Genomic DNA, 15147 nt, shown 5'->3' on the forward strand with positions numbered 1-15147 from the left:
GTCCCAGGAAACCAAAGCATTTATATAATGACTTCAACCTTAAATATCTACTTTCCTCTGACAGCTGTGTATTTGAACTATCATCTAACAATGTTGTATTTATGTTTTCAAGTATTAGTATGCCTCTGTGATTCTCAAAGCCTGGTCCATAATAATACTAAAAATGTATTTGCTTTTTCCTCCTGTGTCAACATTTGCACTAATGATGCAAAAGCAATCATGAGTATAACTATGGCTACCTTAACACAAATGTATATAACATCACCAAATTATTCTGGTAGTCATTCTATTCTTCACAGCCATATAATCACAGTAAATAATAAATTAATAATAAAATAATAATAGTAAGAAATCAAAGCTTATATCACCTAAAAATATTCTTATTTTTATGTATAAATCCACACATCATTCTATTCTAAAAAAAAATGGAGAAAAACAATTTAAATAAAGCTAACTTCTATTTAAATTATGAAAAAAGAACCTAAAAGAGACATAGAATTTTTACTTATATTTCATAAAGCATACAACACTCAGAGCTCCACTTACTAGAGTGTGAACATAGGAAAATATAAACATGAAATAATAAGTAATCGAGTCACTTTTTGTTAAATTGAGAAAAGTGAAACCCAACTTCAAAAGAGAAAAATTCATCTGAGACATGAAGAAAAAAATATTTTGTTCCCACCTTCCTTGTGGCCTTGTACTTCCTGACACATACCACAATTTAGCCTATTACATGATGAAATGATTTAGAAGCAATCTGTCCATGATGGGAGAGATGTGAGGTTGTCAAAAATATCAGTTAACCCCAAACTAACTAACCCCTTCAGAAAGTAATCATGAGGGTCTAAAGAAAAGCCAAGGCATTAGCTTGAAAGTGATAATTAAAACACTGCAGATAGTGAGACAAGAAAATGTCAAACATTTGAAAAAAATTTTCGAGAGTGAAATAAAGATATCCAGGGGGGAAAAAGTGCAGTGATCTGAGACAAAACTCTAAGGTAGTTCAATATCAAGTCATCTGCACCAACATGTTTTCTTCCATATCCTTTAAATTATGTTCACTACTGCACATGGAAGAAATACTCTCACTGGTTTTCTAAGACGGTGGTGATGGCCTGGTAAAAGGAGAGGGGAGGAGTAGGTAGCAGTGAAGATTAGTTGGACCATTAGGAAATTCCATGGGTATGTAAACTACAGACATCAGTAAACCGTATAAGTGAAGAGCCTCACCTGGACAGAGGTTGAGTTTGGGTTCCTTGTTAACATTGACTTTGTTGTAGAAACCGTTTGTGGGTCTGCTGCGGGGAGTTGCACTTAATGAGACAGTCCTGACAGCATCCCTCTGAACATGGATATGGGATGCATTCTCGGCATTTCCATTTTTATGATTGCGATGGTAACTCATTTTATTTTTGGGATTTGGGGCCTGCACTGCTGTAAAAGACAGAGGCAAAGGAATGGTAAAAACAAGCTGGTTTCATACCCATAGAAAATATATTGCACTTTAAGTGTTTGATAGCACAATGGAAGACAACGTAAGCTAAAAGAACTAAGTTTATTGGAGTTGGGTTGATATCTAAAATAACATTTCACAACAGTAATTTGTTTTTCATGCATAAAATATTATTTGATATTTAATCTCTTTTCAAATTACAATTTAGAAATATCAAATATATAGACACTTTACCTCTTCGCATTCCTGGGCCAGGAAAGTTCTTAGGTTCATCATAAATCCATTTTCTTTTTTTCACGCCTTTAAAATGAGGCTTCCTCACTGGCTGGACATCATTCACTTAGAGGAGATACAAATTGTTACAGTTTTTTAAAGAGATGCTTTCATCTGAAAATTACTGTAAGTGGTAATTACATATCTGTGCATTCACATGTCAAGCAAGAGAAAAAATAAATTCACCACCCTAATACTTTACTCTCTAGAACAAAGGGTGATTTATTTTTAAGTACTCCCCAAAAAAATCTGTCTTGAAAATAGATGAGAAAACTTTCAATAGGTAGCATTCCTCAGAGAAAAATGCTTTTGTCCAAAGGAATGTGTGGATTCTTTTAAAAGAACATAAAATTACACTTCAAATATAATTATATATCTATCTCATAATGTTATTTTAAGTAGTTTTAGAATTATTTTGAATATAAATCCTTTTGTATATTTTTAGCCAAACTTATTACATCTTAAAAAGATAGATTAACGTAAAATACATTCAGTGAATTTTACCTTATCTTTTAAAATCTTAAGAAGTTTTGTGTACAAATGGTTTGGTGATACAAGACTGAATAATCAGAATTTGTAAGTGCTACGATCACTAAATTATTCACTTTTTACTTGCATATTTTTTTATCAAAATTTGTATATGTATACCCAGTTTTCCAGGAACTTTCAAGGTACATTTCTCAGAGAATCTTAAAACAATTTAGTAGAGAGGGCATTCTTTGTTATTTCTCTGTGCAGAGATCCAAAACATGCACAACTAACAAATGTGCTACATAGATTACATTCATTCTCTATAGTGGACTAATAAATGTCTTTCTCTAGCTCTCCACCTCAGCTAAAGAATCAGGCCTTCAATGAAACTGATTCACTGCCTTCTCTCTAAACATCATGCTCCACCCTTACTTCCAATCTCCCACCCCTAGGTTTTGGAAACCATATTTTTAAAAAGTACCACTAAACTGAACTTCTTGGGGGTAAACCATCACAGTTCCCTTAGTGCCTAGCTAGGATCCCAAAATATTCTGTGGGTTCAATAAATAAAATAAAGGAAAGGAGGAAAGAGCAAAGGAAAGAGAGGAAGATTCATGAGTCTTAATTGTATCAAGAAAAGTAGCTCAGAGCTCAGAATGGTATGGAGAAGCTAAACAAAGAAAAATGTCCCCAAAACATAATAAAAGCATGTCGATGTATTCCAATATGGGTTAAAATATCATACTAATGAATCTTCCAAGCAGATAGTGTTATTAATTTTAATACCTTAATTAAAATAGTGGGAAAGTATATTATTTACTAGGACCTACATCACAATTCATTGTCAGAGTTAGTAGAAAAATATTGTCTTTAATTCTTAATCCTGAATAATTTTTAAACCATCCTTTTTTCTTTCTTTTTTAAAATTCTATTTCAAATAAGCAAAACAAATTCATGATAAGACAAATATATCTAAGGCCAAAAAGAGATAGAGCTCTCACTTGAAGAGGGGTCCTCTCTGCACTTCATACTGATATTCTCAGTAGCATTTAATACATGCGTTGTAGGTACTAGTCGGGCAGTTAGGGAACGCTTTGGATGAGGACTGTCCTTGTTATCTTTTAAAGCAAATTAAGAAAATAAAATGTCAGTATTAGTAAAAGAAGTGTCTTGGTTGGTATTTCACTTTTCAAACACTATATGATGGTTATACCTCTCTAAAATATATGTACATTAATTTTAAGAACAATTACTGAATTTCTGTAATTAATTCAGAGTTTCCAAATTTTATTACTAACATAACATTAGAGTTCAGAAACACAGATATTATGTTCAATATGTAAGTTATATATTTATGGCAATATTTTTAATAACTCCATACAAAAGAATTAAAAGGTGATCAAATTTACATCAAATGTGCCAATTTAAATTAAGTTCCAAAAATATTTTAAATTTACAACTTTCACTTTTTCTATACTTTGGATCAGGGCTGCCCAACAGAGCTTTCTTCAGTAATGAAAATTGTCTAAATCTGTGTTGTTCAAAATGATAGCTGCTAGTCACCTGGGGATATTGAACACTTGGAATATGGCTAGTGCAACTGAAGAGTTGAATTTTTGTTTTATTTAATTTTAATTAATTTAAACAGCCACATGTGGATAGTAGCTACTGTTATTAGTGTAGCTTTAGGTTTTTTGTGTTTGTTTTTGTTGTTGTTGTTGTTGTTGTTGTTGTTGTTTTTGATATATTGGGCAAAACTTTTTTATCTCTGAGAGAGAAGAGAAATTTACACATAATTTTCCACAAGATTTCTTTAATTTTATTACAAATGACTTTTCTTATTTTTGAGAACATATAATGGTGGGAAAAACAGTAGATAAAATAGGTTAATAATCGGATGGAGACTATGTAAAGCCCTCTAACTGCAGGACAGATGTGTTTTTAGTCTGTGACTAAGAGAGCTGCCCAGCAGAGTGATATCAACTGGGGAATTCTAAGCAGCATAAAACTATAGAGGTTGTATTTTATTATCCTATCTCTTGATTATTCACAGGCTATAATTAATTATAATTATTAAATGGGGAAGTCATGAAAGTTATCATGAGATTAAAACTTCACAGTGTTCACAAACAAAGCTTTCTAGGAAAATTCTATCATACTGAATATTTGAAGTTGGAAAAAGAAACTGAAAGTGACCCGATATTACTGTTTAAGAGAACCAATAACTTTAGAGCTAGCTACGCTCCTAGAAATTAGGTAGCCTAACTAGTGAATTTTTCAGGCTAATTAGATAAGTCCCATGGTAAAAAAATTAGTGACAGAGCCAGGGCTGGAACCTTAGGGCTCTTCACTCCCATTTAGTGTATTTAGTATATATTCTTATTTATTACCTGTCTATTGCACTGTATTTATTACCTTGCCTACTATAATCAAGCTTTATGCTTAACTTATCTATCCCAATTACAGATTGATTAAAATTATAAATGGTTTATTACCTTTAATATTTGAACATTTTGATACGGTGATTTCTTTGTCCTCAGTTAAAGCTTCATTTTCATCTACTCCAAGAAATATGATCCTCTGTGGAATGGAACAATCACCTCCTATGACAATAACTTACTATCAGTGGCAATGATGGCAGAAAGTTGTACGAAACTATCTTTCGATACAGGATTACTCTCTTCTATAATACCTCTTTTATCCACTTTTGTTTAAACACCTCCCAGTGATACCATCCCCATATTTCAGTATTATATACACTTAGATTAACACACAGGCATATCTATGTATATGAATATACAGTATTATATTTACATACTGATAATTGCAAGGAATTTTACATAGTCAACACAATTAATTTTCCTTTAATGTATAACAGTTTTTGCTTCCACCTTTTACCACTCTTTAGAGATATTCAAAGTAAATATAATTTATCTTCCATATAATATCTCCAGACATATGAAAGCAGTTTTTTATGTTCCTTAAAGGTCTCCTTTTCGCAGGATAAATATCTGTAGCTACAATAATTTTTACTCATGTACTTAATTTTTAGATGATTAACCACACAAGTCACTCTTTCTCAACATAAAATAATTGTTTCAAATAACCTTTTTTAAAGGTGACACCCAAATGTGGACTGCCTTGTACAAAATTCAGTGAAACTAATACAATAATATTCGACCTTTATGGAGCGTTCTTCTATATGTCAGACACTATTGAGTACTCTAAATTACTTATAACATTTAATTATCTTCTATACTACTTCTAATAATTCAATGTTAGTTTACCTTAGCTATTTGCTAGCTAACACACATCACTGAGACCTTACAACCAACAAAAAAAACAACTAATTTTTTCCTCACAATCTGTATCATGTGAGGACTTTGCCAAATTGAAGTAAACCTAGCATTGATGTCTTGATCTTAAATGCAAAGCTTTGTTTATCCCAGTTTGAGTTTGCCTTATTAAATTTGGCTCATCATTCTAACATATTAATTTTCAGTCATCCATAAATTTTATAAACATGTCTGCATTCATCCAGTCATTTAATTGTTCAAACAGAAAGTAATTTATTCTACAAATATTTACAGAGTGCACACCAGGTGCCAGACATTCTACTACAGGGATTCATCTATGCCAATTGATTAAGTACACTTCCTGGCCTCAAGGAGTTTACCCAAAGCCAACAATAAAAATGCTAAAAAGACTTTGATGAAACAAAATTAGTTATGAGAGAAAATTCAGACTCATTTACTACAAGATGATACATTAGGAATCAACCAGTAATAAAATAACTCACCTCCGTTTTCGAAAGCAGCAATGTCAGTCCTTGGTTTCCTATCCAATAATGCTTTTATCTCACCTTGTCTTTCAAATAGGCTAAATTTTGTTGGAACTGTAAGACCATCCCCTAGATATAAAAAAATTTTGAAAAGTCATCCCAGGAATTACTAGGTGCTTACATAAGTTTATGATAGAATTTATGATGATAGTAAAATTTATGATGATGCCTAAAAGTTAATGCAAGTATTGTTTGTATAATGATATGAAGAACAATAAATTTATAAATACATGAATTTAAGCAAATTTTATAATTATCAGGAAAGCATAGAGCAAATTTATTTTCCTATGTGGATAATTTATAAAATGCCAATTAAAAAATTTAAGCAATCTAACATTATTGTGTATGTATATTTAATTCATTTAATATTTTTAATATAATGAATTCTGTAATGTTTATTTGTATATCTATTCACCATGAAATTGAGTAAAAAATATTAGTCTACTATTGACTAAAATATGCTAATTATGCTGTGATAAATAATTCTCACCATTCCCCTTATACATCTCAAATTTTCTTCTAAAATAAACTTTTAAAAGCAGAATAAAAGAGACATGACAAACTAATGAAACACATGGTTCTGGATTAGATTTTAAACCAGGAAAAAAAACTTCAGTTTGCTATAAAGGAATTGATGACACAGTTGGTGAAATTTTAAAAAAAAAAAAAAAAAAAAAGTTTGTAAATGATATTGTATCAGTGGTGATTTCTTGATTTTTTATTTATACTACAGTTATGTAACATTTACGTAAGGTCATCACGTCTGAAACTTTACTCTCAAATAATTCACAAATAATAACAACAATGTTTCATTTAGAGTGATAAAGTGAAAAATCACATGTGTGAATTGCTAACATTTGGGGAAATCTAGGTAAAGGGTTTTAGTGAATTAACTGAAATTATTTAAAAATAAAAGGCTTTTAAAAACATAATGTAAAGTGAAAGTGCCTATAATTGTCTTTATGATCTATCATTTTTAATATTCATTGCTAACTTGTTTTCTTCATTCTTGTTTTGGGGTTTGTTTTGAGTGTGTGTCTGAGTAATGTTGGCCATCTTGTCCTTCCTTCCCTAGAAGGCTCTCACCTGTATCAGTTTTCTGATTGTTCTACCATTTGGTGGTATGTTGCTGCCACCTACTGCCATATGTTTAAATGGTTTGCTATATAATGTACTTGCAAGACAGGTACTTTATTCTTTATCCTATCACACTCATCTTGATCCTAGGAGAAATTATAAATACATAATACACATTTTATACATTTTTAAGGGTAGGAAGGGATTCAAATCTCTCCTACTACTGCAAAGATCGTTTTTCAGCTCATCCTAAGGGCAAGAAAATTACATAAACTTATGGCATCATGGATTTTCTCCGAGTTCCTGATTTTATGTCCAGAAAACAATGTTGTTATCTTGCCTTCAAAGGAAAAATGTTCACCAGCAGAAAAATCAGATTCACCAAAGTATAAAATCCATGAAAGGCACAGCCTTGGAGTTATTCATCTGCATTGCCCTTGGAATTGCCTGCTTACGCAGAAGGCCCCTCATTCAATGAACAAATGTACCCTTGTTCTGCCACTAACATCATTCTGTGATCCTCCCTTTTGTCCTTCTAGGGCTGGGTTGTCCTTTCCATTCATAAAGAAAAATATACACCTATTTCACAGGGAGTTTTATTTTCATAGACAAATAAAATGGTAAAAGCAAATTATTTACAGAATTACTGCATGGGGTATGTAGTGTTACCATGTGTTACGAAGTCTATTTATTTCATGGCTCCTCTGGGAAAGCATAATTATATTAGTGGCAGCTTTTTATATTAAACTTAAGTCATCCAATAAAAGCACGTTCTTCTCACTCTCAATTCTTATGTATTATTTATCATTTAACTCTAGTGTGAATCTTACTAAATAATTTACAGCCTATCACACCAAGTACCTCTTATGCATCACCTTGAAATGCTGAATTTTAATTACCTTCTTGCAATTCTCTGCCATTTTCCAAAGGTTTTTCTAACTCTTTTTCTGCTGTAGAAGCTATGCTTTTTGATGATGAAATATCTGGAGGAGTATGAAATCTGTAGTATTCACCTGATCTCCCATAAGAAAAGCAATGGTTAGTATATTTATCACATCAAGTATTAGAAAATCCACAAATGTTTGATTGCTTACCAGATTTATAACACATCTCCTTTATTGCTCTTTTTTCTTCAATTTCTTCAGGAGTCTTTGTCCATAAACTAGAAGCATCTATAGGATATATTTTTTTTAAATTAAATTGTCCCAAAGTCAAATAATCTGAAAATTTATAAACCAGAATGAAAAATCCCAAACATTGTTCTCATGGGTGGATTACTATTTTATTTTTTTAATTTCTAAAATCAATAACTTGCATGTTGTCAATGTTTCTAATTGCTATATTTCATCTATTAGAATCAATCAAGAGAAAAAATTACTAACTATATACATTATGTATTTTGAGATGAGAAGCTGGACATAATAGATTATCATGTTGAGATCATATTTGTTTGGAGGAAGGTATAGGAAGGGGAGACTTGGTGCTAAAGCAGACAAAAACAGGAATAAATAAGCCCATGTATTCTTGGGCACAGAAACTATGTGGCCTGTAGCCACATTTCAGGGCAAAGACAGAGTGAGTTTATTTTCCTGCATTTTTATCTTTTTTATATATACTTATTGGCACCACAGTGTGCTGATAATATGGGAGGAATAGGATAGACTAGGATGAAAAAGAACTAGTTTCTAAAGTTGTTTATACTTTTGCAAAGATTACTTGGGATAATGAAACAGATGTAATCATATAATAAAAGTTGTTATATATAAATAAATTATTAGTATTCCTACAAGCAACTGTACATATTCGATCATGAGATCTGTCTTCCACCCCTCATACAACAAAAGCCTTCCAATCCAAATGATAAGCATGTGTAGACATAGAACAAATTAGAACTTAATTAATTTACTATACTTAATAAATTTAAAGCTATTTTTCTCATCAAAATCTGCCTTATGTATTACATTACAAACCCCTAATAGTTAAACAAATATGTAGAAAATATGAATTTTTCAAATGTGCATTTTAAATCTGAGAAAAAGTTTACTAACCATTTTGTTCATCTCCTTCCTCCTCTTCTTCATCAAAGTTAGTTTTTAAAACTAAAGGATGATGAATGGGTCGTGATATATTCTCCTGAGGTTTCAGGGGTTCCTGACTCTGGGTTAGGGGTGGAGTTCCTTCCTGAATTTCTTTCTGTAGAGTAATATCTACAGATAAAATGCAACATTTCAGTCTTATCAGAAATATTTCATGATCAACTGTTGTCCTGATTAACTGCATATTTGGTTACAAAGTGTCTCTTCTTATTTCTGAAAAGTGTATTAAGCTAACTTACAAAAAGAGTCAACATTTGGCCTGTAAGATGTAAATAATATGCTAATTAATAAACTTTAGATAGTAATTATAACCATGACTTTGTATATCTCACTTTTGATAAAAATGCAGTGATCACAAACATTGCTATATTCTTATAATAGATCTGTGGGATAATAATATAACTTAACTAATCACATTATAACAAATTAACAAGAGTCAAACTCATATAAAGCACAGCTTATAATGGCAAAGTATATATGTCCAAAAGAGGAAAAAATCCAATGGTTCTAGTTTTCTGTAGCTGGTGGTGATTACTTGGATATGAGAAGAATGATATTTTCAGATTTCTCTATTTGCTACACAGTAGTTAGACTGGTCAAAGTGCTAGGTCATATTTACATGTTCCGTAACCTTCAAAACTAACCATAAAATAATAGAAGTGGCTAGTGAACACATGCATCTTATATCATTACTAATTTCACTCTGTTTTCTAAACCAATTGTTATCTAAGCTGGCTAATTATCTGAGACAGTTAAAGAAATTTTTGAAAACATCTTTTGCATCTCTGCTTCTGAACTTCTGAATTAGAAGATCTGATTTAAAGCCTGGAAATCTGATATTATTTTTTAAATGTCTCAGGTAATTACAAAGTCAGCCAAGTTTGGAAACCACTATCCCAAATCAATGATCATCTAACTGGGGTCCTGGGTCATGGGAAGCCTTTTGGTGACTATGTCATCCCAATAATTTGAAAGCAATCACTGCTGTTCCAGATCCTCAATGTCTACATCTATTTTTCCCCTAAAATTCGTTTGCCTGAGAACAGACCTGAGTTCACAATAGCCTTTCTCCACTTTACAACATAAAGATCTACCCTTCACTCATGTCAAAATTTACTGTAGCACATTGCCCAAAAGAGGAATTTGCCTTTACTAATTAATGAAACTACCATGAACTCATAGGGCTTCCTCCATTACTTTGATTTAGACACATTTCTACCAGGAGGAAATCATGGCATGGTAGGCAGAATAATGCCCTCCTCCCAAAGATGTCCATAACTTATGTACATATTAAATTATATGGAAAAGAGGAGTTAAGGCTGCAAATGAAATTAAGACTGTTAATCATCTGACCTTAAAATTGGCAGATTATCCTGGATTATTCTGGTGGGCCCAAGGTAATCATGAGGGTCTTTAAAAGTGAAAGAGAGATGCAGAGAAAGAAAGTCAGGAAAAGAGATGTGACAATGGAAGCTAGGTCAGAGTGATGCAATGTCAGGACTTGACTATTCACTGCTGACTTTGAAGATGGAGGCAGTGGGACATGAACCAAGGAGTACAAGGAGTAGTTCTAGAAACTGGAAAAGGCAAGGAAACAGATTCTCTGTCAGAGTCCCTAGAAGGAATGCTGCACTGGAGACAGCTTAATTTTAATCCAGAGAGAGAGATCTGCATCAAATTTCTAAACTATAGAATTATAAAATAATAAATTTGAGTTGTCGAAGCCACTTGATTGGTGGTAATTTGTATTAGATACACACGTCATTAGAAAAAGTACTATTGAGGTCCATGTTGGAATGTTCTGAATTCAAATGCATGGTAGAGTGTGGTAATACTTAAGAATTCTTGTCAAAACATTTGCTTCTTTTATTTCTGGACTATTGTTAAAGAATATGTCACTCTTGAGAGAAAGTCTCATGACATCGATGAAAAGAGAGTACTAGTAAGAAACTCAAAAGGAAAAACATGTCTTTAAACAAAGTCTTTTAGCTACTCTCAATATATTTCCAAGACTTAGGGATATATTTAGCTACAAAGAAAAGCTTCACTGAACATTCAAAGCAGTAAATGTTAGTCACATTTTTTAAAATTTTTTGAGGTATAATTCACATACCATACAATTCATACATGTAAGTGTACAATTCAATGATTTTTTAGTATTCACAAAGATATGCAACCTTCACCATGATCAATTTTAGGACATTTGATCACTCCAAAATAGATCAATACCCATTAGCAGTTACTCCTCATGGACTCCCAATGTCCCCAGGCCTATACAGGCATAATATGCTTTCTGTTTCTATGGATTTGCCTATTCTAACTAGTTCATATAAATGGAATCATACCACATGTAGTCTTTGGTACATGACTTCTTCCACTTACAATAGTGTGTTCAAGGTTTATTCATGCTGTCACCTGTAACAATACTTTATCCTTTTTATAGCCAAATAACATTCCATTGTATGAACATACCACAATTACCCATTCAACAGAGGATGGACATTTGGGTTGTTTCCACTGTTTGAGCTGTTATAAATAACGTTGGTATGAACATTTGTGTACAAGTTTTTGTAAGAACATATGCTTTCACATCTCTTGGATGTATACCTATGAGTGGAATAGCCAGGACATATGGTGAATCTATGTTTAACCTTTTGAGCCAGACTGGTTTCCAAAGAAATTGCACCACTTTACATTACTTACTACCTGCAATGTATGAAGATTCTAATTTCTCCACATCCTTGTCAACATTTATATTTTTGATTAAACCATCCTAGTGGGTGTGAAGTGGGATCACATTGTGCTTTTGATTTATATTTATCTAATGGTTAATAATGAAGAGCATCTTTTCATGAGTTGAGTGACCATTTATGTCTTTGAGAAATGTCTATTCAGAGTCCTTGCCCATTGTATAATGAAGTTGTCTTTATATTATTGAGTTATGAGTTTTTTCTGTGTTCTAAATACAAGTCCCTTATCAGATCTATGATTTAATATTTTCTCCCATTCTGCTGGTTGTCTTTTCACTTTCTTGATGGTGTTCTTTGAAAGACAAAAGTTTCTAAAAAATGTTGATGAAATTCAGTCCATTTTTTCTTTGGATTCTTGGTCTTCTAGTATCATATCTAAGAAGGCTTTGCATAAACTAAAGTTTCTTATAAGAATTTTATAACTTTAGCTCTTACAATTAGGTCTTTGATCAACTTTAAGTTAATTTTTTAATAGGATATAAGAAGTCCAAATTAATTTTTATGTGGTTATCTAGTTGTCCCAGCACCATTTCTTTCCCTTATCGAGCAGTTTGTGCACCCTTGTTAAAAATCAATTGACAATGAACTAATTTACATAAATGTTTATTTCTGGTCTCCCAATTCTATTCCATTGATCTGCATATTTATTTTTATGCCAGCATCAGATGGTCTTGATTACTGTAGCTTTTTAGTAATTTCTAGATTTTTAAATTAGTGAGATCTACAACTTTATTCTTTGTTTTCAGGATTGTTTTTCCTATTCTGGGTCCCTTAAATTTCCATATACATTTTAGAATCAGCTTGCTAATATCTGCAAATAAGTCAGTTGAAATTTTGATAAGGGTGGCATTAAATCTACAGATCAGTTTAGGAAGTATTGCCATATTAACAATAAAGCCAATCTATGAACATAGGTTATCATTCCATTCTTTAGAAGTTTCTTTATTTCAACAATATTTTGTAATTTTGGGTGAAAGTTTTGTACTTCTTTTGTTAAATTTATTCATAAATATTTTATATTTTATGCTATTGTAAGTAGAATTGTTTTTTTCATTTTATTTTCAGTTTACGTTAGTTTATAGAAATACAATCAATTATTGTATATTAATCGTATACCCTTCATGCTATGTACAAATAGAGATAATTCTACTTCTTCCTTTCCAATCTGGATGCCTTTTATTTGTTTTTTTTTTTGTTTTTTTTGTTTTTTTGGTTTTTTTGGCCCAGTTCTTTTGGCTTGAATATAAATTGGAAGAAAGAACATCCTTATCTTGTTCCTGATCTTAGGGGATAAGCTATCAGGCTTTTGCCATTAAGTATGATGTTAGCTGTTGAATTTTCATGTGTGTCCTGTAACTGGTTGAGAAAGTTTTCTTTCTATTCCTAGTTTGCCGAGTGTTTTTATTATCACGAAATGCTAATATTTTTCAAATGCTTTTTGTCATCTGTTATAATCACATGTTAGTTAATCTTTATTCTATTGATCTGGTATATTACATTAATTGAATTTTTTTAAGTTAGAGCAACCTTTCATTTCTGGGATAAATCCCCCTTGGTCATGTACTATAATCCTTTTTTTTATGTTGTTTAAGTTAGTTTGCTAGAATTTTATTATTTTTGTGTCTATATTTATTAGGAATATTGGTCTAGTTTTCTTGTGCTTAGTCTGGTTTTAGAATCAGAGAAAATACCAGGTTCATAAAATGAGTTGGAAAATGTTCCCTCATCTTCTATTTTTCTTTTGGGAAAAATTTGTAAAAAAAAAAAAAAAAAATGGTATTAATTCTCCTTTAAATGTTTGATATAATTCAATAGTGAAGCCACCTGAGCCTGAGTTTTCATTTGTGGGAAAATTTTTACTTAATCTCTTTATCGTTAAAAGTCTATTTAGACTTTTTATTTTTTTTCTGGAGTTAAGTTTTGGTAGTTGTATCTTTTTAGAAGTTTTCATTTCATCTAAATTATTTAATTTGTTGCAATATAATTAATCGTTCATGATATTCCCTTATAATCTTTTTTAGTTCTGTAAGGTTTGTAGTATGACTCCACTTTCATTCTTGATTTTAGTAATTTGGGTTTTTTTCTTTTTGGGGGGGTGGCAAAAGATTTCAGTTTTCTTAATCTTAAAGAACAAACTTTTGCTTTCATTGATTTTCTCTATTGATTTTTTATTGTCTATTAATTTCTGCTCTGTTTTAATTATTTTCTTCCTTCAATTGGCTTTAAGTTTACATTGCTCTTCTTCTTCCAGTGTCTTAAAGTATAAGATTAAGTTATTGATTTTAGGTTGTCTTTTTAAATATGGACATTTCAACTATACTTTTTTTTCTAAAATGAGAGGATTTCATTTTTCTGTCATTAACTGAAAAGACCATCCTTTACCAATTGCTCAGCCATGGTACCTGTTACAAATCAAGTGTCTTTCTCTGCAAGGATCTGTTTCCAAATTTTCATTCTGTTCCATTATCATTTTATTTAGCCCTTAGTTACACTGTCCTAAACTTTATCACTTTATAGGCCTTGATATCTAATTGAACAAGTCTTGTCATTTTGTTTTCTTTAAGCAAGTCTTGACTATTATTAGCTTTTTGAATTTTCCTGTAAATTTTAGGCCATGTTTGAATTTTAATTGTGATTGTTGTTCTTATATATATTTTTAAGATAATGGGTATCAAATCATTATGGCAATCAAATGTCTAGTTATATTTAAAGGAGTAATAACTTTTTTATTTTTAAATTTTGGTACTGATAAAATGTCAGAAAGTATATCCTTTGCAGCTGTTTAAATTTATGATCAAAGAGTTTACTCAAAAATGTTTTAGGAAATGGTTCATCAAAAATAAAGACCACTGCATTTTTATACACTAATGATGAACTTTCAGAAAAAGAAATTAAGAAAACAATCCCATTTACAATTGCATCGAAAACAATAAAATACCTGGAAATCAAACTAACCAAGGAGGTGAAAGATCTATTCTCAGAAAATTATACGTCATTGAAAAAAGAAATTGAAGAAGATACAAATAAATGGAAGCATATACCTTGCTCATGGGTGAGAACAATCAATATCATTAAAATGGCCATACTTCCCAAAGCTATCTATAGAGTCAATGCAATCCCTATCAAAATACCAATAGCATTTTTCAGAGAGCTAGAACAAATAATCCTAAAATTTATATGGAA

The 15147-nt window shown here is 31.3% G+C and overlaps 1 protein-coding gene across 3 annotated transcripts in view; it reads right to left on the reverse strand.

The window, feature by feature from the left end:
- CUNH12orf50 (chromosome unknown C12orf50 homolog) overlaps positions 1-15147 on the reverse strand; it is a 35438-nt gene that overhangs the window by 4094 nt on the left and 16197 nt on the right. For 2 of the 3 annotated variants that reach the window (XM_011361740.1, XM_011361738.1), the window contains exons 4-11: positions 9167-9325; positions 8213-8290; positions 8018-8131; positions 6000-6110; positions 4696-4803; positions 3202-3318; positions 1691-1795; positions 1234-1437 (exon numbers count right to left, since the gene is read on the reverse strand). In XM_011361740.1, coding sequence (XP_011360042.1) covers positions 1234-1437; positions 1691-1795; positions 3202-3318; positions 4696-4803; positions 6000-6110; positions 8018-8131; positions 8213-8290; positions 9167-9325 — 996 coding nt within the window. Of the gene's footprint in view, positions 1-482; positions 1438-1690; positions 1796-3201; positions 3319-4695; positions 4804-5999; positions 6111-8017; positions 8132-8212; positions 8291-9166; positions 9326-15147 lie in introns of those variants that run through there. The other variant, XM_011361739.1, reaches the window with a different exon arrangement.

This window comes from Pteropus vampyrus, unplaced genomic scaffold, assembly GCF_000151845.1.
Source record: "Pteropus vampyrus isolate Shadow unplaced genomic scaffold, Pvam_2.0 Scaffold70, whole genome shotgun sequence".
Lineage (NCBI taxonomy): Eukaryota > Metazoa > Chordata > Mammalia > Chiroptera > Pteropodidae > Pteropus > Pteropus vampyrus.